This window comes from Gavialis gangeticus, unplaced genomic scaffold (genome assembly GCF_001723915.1).
Source record: "Gavialis gangeticus isolate Ggan-Ray unplaced genomic scaffold, GavGan_comp1, whole genome shotgun sequence".
Lineage (NCBI taxonomy): Eukaryota > Metazoa > Chordata > Crocodylia > Gavialidae > Gavialis > Gavialis gangeticus.
The window spans coordinates 15,406,497-15,416,326 of record NW_017729008.1 but is presented as its reverse complement, the minus strand read 5'-3'; the positions used below and the strand labels follow the sequence as shown (position 1 = coordinate 15,416,326).

The window sequence follows — 9,830 nt, the reverse complement described above, 5'->3', positions numbered from 1 at the left end:
GGGGGCAGAGTTTGGAGACCAAGGAGGGGGAGGGTCCCTGCATACCCTGGCAGGACGTGGTATACTGTAGGTCAGTAGTGAGGGGCAGCAGCGGGGCTGGGAGGTTTGTGGCTTGTGAGCGAGGGGCAGACTAGATGCACAGAGGCAGAAAGAGAGGCAGGCAGAGGCAGGTGGGTTGGGTCAGGGGTTGTGCGACAGCTACAGGAGGCTTGTCCAGAGGCACAGGGGAGGGATGGGAGTCTCCCCACCCTTGCATGCACCTCCTGGGGGAGGCATAGGAGGCACATGTGCCCCCTGGATTTGTGCCTGGGGCAGAGGCAGGCTGCAGGCTGGGGCTCTGCACCCTGCTGCCTTAGCCCCGGGAGCCACACAAGCCACTGGTCGGGCAAGGGATGCATGGCTCCCAGGGGAAAGGCAGCAGGACATGGAGCCCCAGCTCACAGTGGGTAGCTTGCCTCTGGCCTGGGCACAAATCTGGGGGGCACTAACCCCTCCACCCATGGCTCCCCAAGGGGTACGTGAGCAGTGAGCTGTGCCCCCCTCCCCCCTCCCAGCAGCTCTCCCCCATGACCCCTTGGGGCCTGATTCACCCGAGCCTCTGACCTGACTTCCTCCCTCACTGTGGGGGCCTTGCTTGAGAGTCCAGAGAAGAGCCACTCATGTGATCAGAGACTTGCATGGCAAGCCATACAAGGGAAGGCTGAGGGACCTGGGTCTCTTCAGCCTAGAAAAGAGAATGCTAAGAGGGGACTTGGTAGCAGCTTACCGCTACATCAGGGGAGTACACCAAGGGTTTGGCAAACAGCTGTTCACCAGGGCACCCTTGGGGAAAACCAGGAGTAATGGCCACAAACTCTGGGAAGACCGTTTCAGGTTTAACGCTAGGAAAAATGTCTTCACAGTCAGGGTGTCCAGACTGTGGAATAAACTCCCTCCAGAGGTGGTGCAATCACTTACCCTGGAAATCTTCAGAGGAGACTGGACAAATCTTCACTTGACCCCAGTTGTCATTACTGCCTAGTGCAGGGGTCTGGACCTGATCTTGCAAGGTCCCTTCCAACCTCCTACAATCTGTGAACCTCATGCTAAGATTACAACTTTGAGAAAATACTTAGAATAGGACAAATGATGTGATGACAGAACAGCATCAGAAATGTTTATTTGCTTTTTTACCTAACAGAGGGTAAATTCAGGGCCTTGAAGATGGAATTCTCTCTTCCTCCTTCCACTTATGCTACCATGGCAATTCGAGAAGTCTTAAAAATGGACACGAGTATAAAAAACCAGACACAGCTGAATACTACATGGCTTCGCTGAATGAATGCTGTAAAACTACGTAAAGTTTTTAAAATATGAATGAGTTTTCATATTTTCCTGTCCTGTGCAAACCATTGAATATTTTTAGAAGAAAAAAGTTTGTATTTTTTTAAGTTCTTTTTTTTAGTTTAAGCATTTATTTCAATAATTATTTGCAATATGGGTGTTTATAAAAAAAAAAAAAAGAAAAAAGAGAAAAGAATAAAAAATCTTAATGCTTTGGCTTTTTTAATTACCTGAGCCAATAACATACTTAAGCTCTAGCACAACTACAACTTAAGAAGAAATGGGCTTAGGACAGCAATCTCATATTTTTGGAAATACTAAATTGCTTTTTTCTTTATAAGTACAGAAAGCATTGAATATACTTTCATCAGGTCAGCACAGAATAAAAGTCACTGCAAGCATGCTAATATTACAGAGGAGAAAAATGTATTAAATAAGACTGAATAATTAATATTTATTTTGGAGGAGTGCATTTGAGTAGCCTTGGAATACCAGTAACATTTGCATTGATTGGTAAATTAATCGATTGGCAAAACTTTTAATTCCTTTTTATGTGATGTAAGCAGGTACAGCCATTTTTAATTATTTGAGCTCTAAATTTTATTATAGAAATATTGTGCATGTTTTCATCTCTAACAGTACAAAAGGACAGGTAACAAAAACAAATTAACCAGAAAGTCCAGATGAGTATTCATGAATAGCAGCTAATTCCTGGGCACCAGAAATTTGGTGGGTCCATTGCTGGCAGTGGATAAGCTGGGCAAATCCAATCTCCTGGCACCAGAGGATTAAAAAGCCATTCTAACAGCAGTTCTGTTGCATTTTGATGTTATAATTTTTAAAAATCCAACCAAACACTTGTTTTCTGCTGCTTGAATTAATAAATTGTGTAAATAGTGCAAGCTGTTTGCTTTGTCTTTTGAGCATTGGGTTTGTGTGCAAACAATATAAAAAAAGTTAAGCATCTTTTCTTGAGAGGGGAAAAAAATGAACTGCCAGAAGCATTTGTGGAGATGTGCAGTACGTCCTTGTAGGTGGATGCCAAGTTTTGTTCCTAGTATGGGTGACCGGTTCATTTCTTTAAAAAAAAACAAACAAAACTCTCAGTTGCTTAAAGGTGATATCCTGGGCTGGCTGGTGACCCGACCCAAACCGACATGGCATTTTGCAGAACCGTGTTCAGTAAAATGGAAAACTTCCAAAATGTTGACAATAGTTGGGAGCAGAGGGAGATGCCTTTGGGGGCACGGGTCTTTCCCTATCTCAGCACACACTATTGTAGCTGTTCCCAAATCTTTTTTAGACTTCTGGCTTCCCTAGGAGTGGGCATTGCCCAAGGGCACCTCTAGGTCCTGCTCATTTTGCCTACAGACGACGTGGTAGAGCAGGTTTTCTGTGGCAGAAGAGCACAGCTAGGCTTCCTGTGTGAAAGCCCTGGGTTAATCCTGCGACTCATCAGAGCGCTAAGGCCGGTCTCTCTTTGATTCAACTAAGCAGCATTAGTTGGTCCAATGAAAGATCTGGGATTTACCCGCGGAACCTCGCCTCCTTCCGTCCTTAGACCAGCACGGCTTCACCCTCAGACTATGCCCCGCCCTCCAGAGCGCCTTACGGCAGGCTTGGCTGCCCCTCACTGCCGTGTGCGGCGAGGCGGGGCGGGGCCCAACTGCGCTCTCCCATTGGCCGCGGGGCTTAGTACCAGGCTCTGCCCCTAGCTGGGGGTGGGGCGAGGCGGAACGCTGCAATAACTACCAACGGCCGGAGGGGCAGCCTCGCGCACGCGCGTTCGGGTTCTCCGTTCTGATGCTGTAGGCACGTGACCCGCGCACTCGGGCGACCTCGCCACCTCTCGCGGGACCTGGGGCGGCTGACGCGGCTGGCCGGTGCGGCGGCGGCTGCAAGCGAAGCGCGGCTCGGAGCGCCGTGCCGAGGCCGGCCCGGCCCCGCTGCAGGTGCTGCGACAATACTAGTCCCGGCGGGTGGCTGCTGCGCGAGTCGTGGGACCGCGGTCACTCCTCGCAGGGTTTGTGGGGGACGGGCCTGGCCGCTCCTCCCACAAACGGGTCTTCGGTGATTCGCGGCTGCCGGCAGCGACAGCGCGGACAGCAGCCCGCTCCGCTCCCCTCCTCTGCCGTCTTTCCCCTGCAGCTGTGTAGGACTGAAGCAGCTAAAAGGTACCAAGGCAAAGGTACCGACTGCAGCTTCCCAGGCCAAGCCTGCCCGCTGCTGGTGCGGTGACCAGAGTAACAAGTATAAATGGTTTGTGGGGTTTTTTTCCATTTTCCACGTGTTTCTTTCAAAGAAGTTTTAAGCTAAAGTAATTTTCAAATGACCACAGGTTTCTTCAGCTGCCTGCACATATGAAATATTTGACACGTTTTGCACATTTTTAATCCGGTTGTTGATGCAAGGATGATAACCTGACCAGACAGCTCACATATGAATTTCACTTTTTTCAAAGCTTCTGAGTTCTGAAAAATGCTGCAGGAGTTGGACCGTAAAACATTTTTGATTATTTTTCTATGTGCTAAACCAGAAATAAAATTAATTATTTACTGGATGTACATTGGAGCTCTTCCCAAAAAAGGCTTGGGGTGGCTTACAGAAAAAATAATTTATGAAAGCAGATCACATGTGCACGCATACATGCATGCACCCCCTCCCCCCCATAGATCAACAGTATGCATAAACTCCCCAAGCAGCCCATCTTAGTAAGTTGCATAGGATTGCTTACTAAATGCCTGTCCAAATATCAGGTAGCTTTTAGAAATATTCATAATGTCAGAGGAGCGAAAGCTGGTTAACTTTTCTTGCTTGTAGCTGTGTTTTGGTTCTTCTGGACACTAATCTTTGTGTCATACTTCGTGGATTAAAGGCCATATCCACGCAAAGACTTATGCATGTGGATAGTCCTATGGAAGCAGTATTTTCATAGAATAGTTTTGAACTGAATTTTCTTTGGCCCTATTTCCCTCTGATGGTCAGTAGTTTTGTGTTGGTGGCAGCTAACTAAATATCCTGTAATTTCAGTGCTGCAGGTGAAGAAAAAATGGCAGCCATTAAAATTGGAAGACAACCAGTTGCTAGAGATCCAGATCACTGTGATATACCCTACTATGTATCTGAATTTGTGGAAAGAGAAATTGGAAATGATCGTAATTCCCTAACAAAACTTGGCATGCTAATAGAAGAGCTCTCAGAAAACAAAAGGCAATTGGAGGAGCAGGTAAGCATTCTCACAGTTCTCAAATTCACTAATGTAGTAAAAATAGTACCATAAAATCTCTGTTATGCAGGATTTTACTAACTGGCATTTCTAGTAACTGGAATTTCCAGCTGGCCAGCTGGATGCAGAGGAGCATGGGGGAAAGCTTCCATGTGGCGGCTGCCACCCACCACACTGCGCTACTGCCACTCCATGTGCAGCTACCACCCCCTGCTCTGCATATGGCTGCCACCACCCACCCCAGCTCCATTGCTGGGTGGAAACCGTGTGCCCTCAGGTAACCTGCATTTTAACAGAACCAGCACCTACCTGTTCTCCATTTGTGCCAGATATCAGAGATTTTACTGTGTATTGCCAAACCATATATGTACTTACTGTATTTATTCAAATCCAAAGTGATGCTTTCTCCCCCTGTTTAACATGGTGGGAAAAAGCCCCTCATCTTGGATTTGAGTACAAGGAGGTGTGGGGGAGGCAGCTGCTGCAGCTCTGGCTCTGGCCCTGATCTGGGGTCAGGGCTGGAGCCACAGCTACTGCTACTGCCCCTGCCCCTGCTCCCACCCCCTAGTGCCTGCACCCTTACACTGCTGCAGCAGGGAAGGCAGTGGTGTGTGGGGGGAACAGATTTAAGATGGAATAATTAGATTCTATACATGGAAAATTAAAACAAATGTATACATTTTCCATATATAGAATCTAATTATTGCAGGGTTTTCTTAAATTGAGGGTTGTTTTGGATTCAGGTAAATAGTGTGTTGCAATATTTTAAGTAATGCCAGAAAAACTAGTAGTTTTGGGGTTTTTTTTTACATCCTTAAGTAAACGATCATGTATATTTTACTGTGGAGAGGGGAGGGGTGTATATATTCAGCGCATAGGAAGGAAAGAATAAGTTAGAAGTTTCCTAAGTAAGCATTTTAAACATCCATGGCTCCTTAATTACTGAAGAAATTGGCTCAAATGATTGCATAGCCACTAGCCGTTGTCTTTGAGAACTCATAGATGTTATCTGAGGTCCCAGAAACTGAAAAAAGGGAAAACAGAGGATCTAGAGAATTATAGGCCAGTCAGTCTAACTTTGATATCTGGAACAATACTAGAACATATCCACAGGTCATTAATTTAGTAGCACCTAGAGATTAATAGGAGATAGTAGTAAGTTAGGCTTTGATATTATGTCATTCTCATGAACTAGCTGAGCTCAGATGTGGGGTGGAAAATTTTCCAGTGCTTTATTTTTCTGTGGGAAATTTTCCATTTCTAAAAATTCATTGTTTCATAAAATTCGTAATGGATGCCAATAGGCACGCTTGGCAGTTTCAGAGTTGTAATTAATGTTTTGGATTAATGTTTGGATTAATGCAATGGATCCAGATTTGTGGGACCAGGTGAACTGAACACTGCTGGTTTAGATGAACCTAATATAAATTGGGTGTAAAACTATTTGGAGAATTGTACTCAAACAGCAGTCATTAATGTCTTAATGTCAAACTGCTAGACGGTATCAATTGGGATTTCCCAGAGGTCTGCCCTGGGTGGAGTACTGTTCAGTAGCTTCTTAACACCATTCTCCAAGTCATTAATGTGTATATTTATTAAATTTATTAAGGCTTTGGCTTCCACGACCACAGTTCACTCTTTGGAGAGAGAGGCAGTGACCTGCTGGGAAAGGACAGCCTCTGTTGGGGAGAAGGCTCTTCTCAGCCAGATGGGCTGACCTGCTCCACCAGGCTTTAAACTAAGCTTGCTGGGGGATGGGAGGACTACTGCTACTGCTGGCCCACGGAGCGGCCCTTGCAAAGCCAGCAGGCCAAAGCACTTAAAGGATCCCACCCCAGCCCCAACCATGGAACAAAATGTAGGCAGGGCAAGGGCCCCCAAGGGGACGCTTGCGTGCCTATACACAAATGCCAGGAGCCTGGGGAATAAACAGGAGGAACGTGTTCTCCTGCTAAATGCAAATGACTATGATGTCAGTTGGGATAACAGAGACCTGATGGGACTCCACCCATGACTGGACCACGGCTATACCCTGTACAGGTGGGATTGAGTGGACAAAAGGGTGGGGGCGTAGCTCTCTATGTCAGGGAAAGCTGCGTGTCCCTGCAAGCCGACATTAGCACCCATGATGGACGACTTGAGACCCTCTGGGTTAAAATCCATGGCAAACACAGTACAGGAGATACTATGGTGGGGGTCTACTACGGACCCCTTACCCAGAGTCAAGATCTTGAGGAGTTCACCAGAGAATTGGCTGAGGCTACACAATCCCAGTGTATGGTTATCATGGGAGACTATAACTACCCACACATCTCATGGGAGAAGTGCTCGGCCAAATCCGAGTGGTCGCAAAGCTTTCGTGTGGATGACCTCTGTCTGATGCAGGAGGTCTATGCGCCGACAAGAGGTAAAGTGCTGCTTGACCTCATACTGGCAGCCAGGGACGACCTAATCAGCGACCTAATGATCGAAGGGAAGCTGGGTGACCGTGACCATGAGTTGATCACCTTTACCATCTGCAGCAAAGGTGGCAAGTCAGTCAGTAATACAGAAGTCCTTGACTTCAGGAAAGCTGACTTTGACAAGCTATGGAGGCTTGTCAGAGAGGCCCTAAAAGGCCACAACCCAATGGTGAGGGGAGTTCAGGATGAGTGGTTGCTCCTCAAGGGAGCAATCCTGGATGTGCAAGCAAAGTCCATCCTGTCTCAGAGGAAAGGCAGCAAAAGGGCACAGCAGCCCCCTTGACTCTCCAGGGAACTAGCGGACCTCCTATATCTTAAAAGAAAGACCTACAAAGGATGGAGGACTGGAAGCACCACCAAGAAGGAATACTCTGCTCTGGTCCGGACCTACAGAGAGCAAATCAGGAAAGCCAAGGCTGTGATGGAACTCCAGCTAGCTACAAATATCTAAAAAAAGACTTTTTATTGTCCTTGATATGTGGGAAGCTGGAGGAAAAGCAAGGGCAACATTGGACCCCTGCTAAACCAGATGGGACAACTGACGCCCAGGAAAAAGTGAACTTGCTAAATGGGTACTTTGCATCAGTTTTTCACTAGTCCTATGGGATGGCCCTGCCCACTATGGGTCAGGGAGGCCCGGGTGAGGGAGAATTCCTTGCTCTCCATTGAAGCTGACCTCATGAAGGAACACCTTGACAGGCTGGATACCTTCAAGTCAGCTGGCCCTGATGGGTTACACCCAAGGGTACTCAGGGAGCTGGCAAGCATCATAGCTGAGCCCCTGGCACAGATCTCCAAGAGGTCTTGGTGCTCTGGTGAAGTGCCTGATGATTGGAAGAGGGCCAATGTTGTGCCTATCTTCAAGAAAGGGAGGAAAGTAGATCTGGCAAACTACAGGCCCATCAGCCTGACCTCTATCCTGGGAAGGTCCTGGAAAAGATTATCAAAGGGCAATATCCTGAGGGATACCCAGCATGGGTTTGTTCCAGGTGTAGGTCTTGCCTGATCAATCTCATTTCCTTTTATGACCAGGTGACTTATACAATGTCGATCTCTTCCCCCTTGTCCAGGTGATAGCTTGACTTTAAAAAAACCTTCTATCTGGTATCCCATGATCACCTCTGGGCTAAACTGGCTAACTGCAGCCTTGACCTCACCACGATCCGCTGGCTGGGATATTGGCTTTGCGGTAGGACCCAGAGGGTGGTGGTTGACGGGAGCCAATTGTCTTGGTGCGGTGTGACCACTGGGGTCCCTCAAGGCTCTGTCCTAGGGCCTATACTGTTTAACATCTTCATCAGTGATGTGGACATTGGTGTCAGAAGCGGACTGGCCAAGTTTGCCGATGATACCAAACTCTGGGGTAAAGCATCCACACCTGAGGACAGAAGGGTGATCCAGGCAGATCTTGACAGGCTCAGGAAATGGGCGGACGAGAACCTGATGGTGTTCAACACCGAAAAATGCAAGGTTCTCCACCTTGGGAAGAAAAACCTGCAGCATGCTTATAGGCTCAGCAGTGCTACGCTTGTTAGCACTACAGATGAAAGGGACTTAGGGGTCATGATTGACCACAAGATGAACATCAGCCTTCAGTGTGATGAGCTGACCGCAAGATGAACATGAGCCTTCATGAGCTGCAGCTAGTAAAGCAAGCAAAACGCTGGCTTGCATCCATAGATGCTTCTCAAGTAAATCCCGGGACGTCATTCTCCCGTTGTACTCGGCCTTGGTGAGGCAGCAGCTGGAGTACTGCGTCCAGTTTTGGGCTCCGCAATTCAAAAAGGATGTGAAGCTTGAGAGGGTGCAGAGGAGAGCCACACACATGATCAGAGGTCAGGAAAACAGACCTTATGATGAGAGGCTGAGAGCCATGATGGGGCTCTTCAGCCTGGAAAAGCGCAGGCTCAGGGGTGATCTGGTGGCCACCGATAAATGTATCAGGGGTGCTTATCAGGATCTGGGGGAACGTCCGTTCAGCAGAGCGCACCAAAGGATGACAAGATCGAACAGTCACAAACTCCACCGCGACTGATTCAGGCTGGACATAAGAAAGAACTTCTTCAGTGTCCAAGCCCCCAAGTTTTGGAATCGACTGCCGCCGGAAGCGGTTCAAGCACCTACTTTGAACGCCTTCAAGACACATTTGGACGCTTATCTTGCTGGGATCCTATGATCCCTGCTGACTTCCTGCCCCTGGGGCAGGGGGCTGGACTCGATGATCCTCCAGGGTCCCTTCCAGCCCAAATGTCTATGAAATTTAAGGATGACACCAATCTGACTGGGGTAGCAGGCACTTTAGAAGACAAGGTATAGTTTGGATGATCTAGTTGGGGATGGTCCTGCTTTGAGCAGGGGGTTGGACTAGATGACTCCTGAGGTGCCTTCCAACTCTAATTTTCTATAGTTTCATAGTTTCTAGGGTCGGAAGGGACCTGAGTAGATCATCTAGTCCAACCCCCTGCCATGGCAGGAAAGATTACTGGGGTCAAATGACCCCAGCAAGGTGTTCATCTAACCTTTTCTTAAAGAACCCCAGGGTAGGAGCCAGCACCACTTCTCTTGGGAGTTGGTTCCAGATCCTAGCTGCCCTGACAGTGAAGTAGCGCCTCCTGATATCTAGCCTAAATCTACCCTCTACCAGCTTGTGACCGTTATTCCTGGTCACTCCTGGCAGTGCTCGGGGGAACAGGGACTCCCCCAATGCCTGCTGATCCCCCTGACTAGTTTGTAACAGGCCACTAGATCCCCCCTCAGCCTTCTCTTGTGGAGGCTGAACGGGTTCAGGTCCCGTAGCCTCTCCTCATAAGGCCTGCCCT

The 9,830-nt window shown here is 48.0% G+C and overlaps 2 protein-coding genes across 7 annotated transcripts in view; both read left to right on the top strand.

Moving 5' to 3' along the window:
* PUS7 (pseudouridylate synthase 7 (putative)) overlaps window positions 1–2,221 on the top strand; it is a 44,915-nt gene extending 42,694 nt beyond the window's left edge. For all 5 annotated transcript variants that reach the window (XM_019509434.1, XM_019509431.1, XM_019509432.1 and 2 more), the window contains one exon: window positions 1,181–2,221. In XM_019509434.1, the coding sequence (XP_019364979.1) occupies window positions 1,181–1,317 (137 nt within the window). In that variant the 3' untranslated portion in view covers window positions 1,318–2,221. The remainder of the gene's footprint in view (window positions 1–1,180) is intronic.
* Window positions 2,222–3,211: 990 nt separating this feature from the next.
* RINT1 (RAD50 interactor 1) overlaps window positions 3,212–9,830 on the top strand; it is a 27,659-nt gene continuing 21,040 nt past the window's right edge. Inside the window, exons 1-2 of one of the 2 annotated variants that reach the window (XM_019509427.1) lie at window positions 3,212–3,275; window positions 4,354–4,549. In XM_019509427.1, coding sequence (XP_019364972.1) covers window positions 4,373–4,549 — 177 coding nt within the window. In that variant the 5' untranslated portion in view covers window positions 3,212–3,275; window positions 4,354–4,372. Of the gene's footprint in view, window positions 3,299–4,353; window positions 4,550–9,830 lie in introns of both variants that reach the window. The other variant, XM_019509426.1, reaches the window with a different exon arrangement.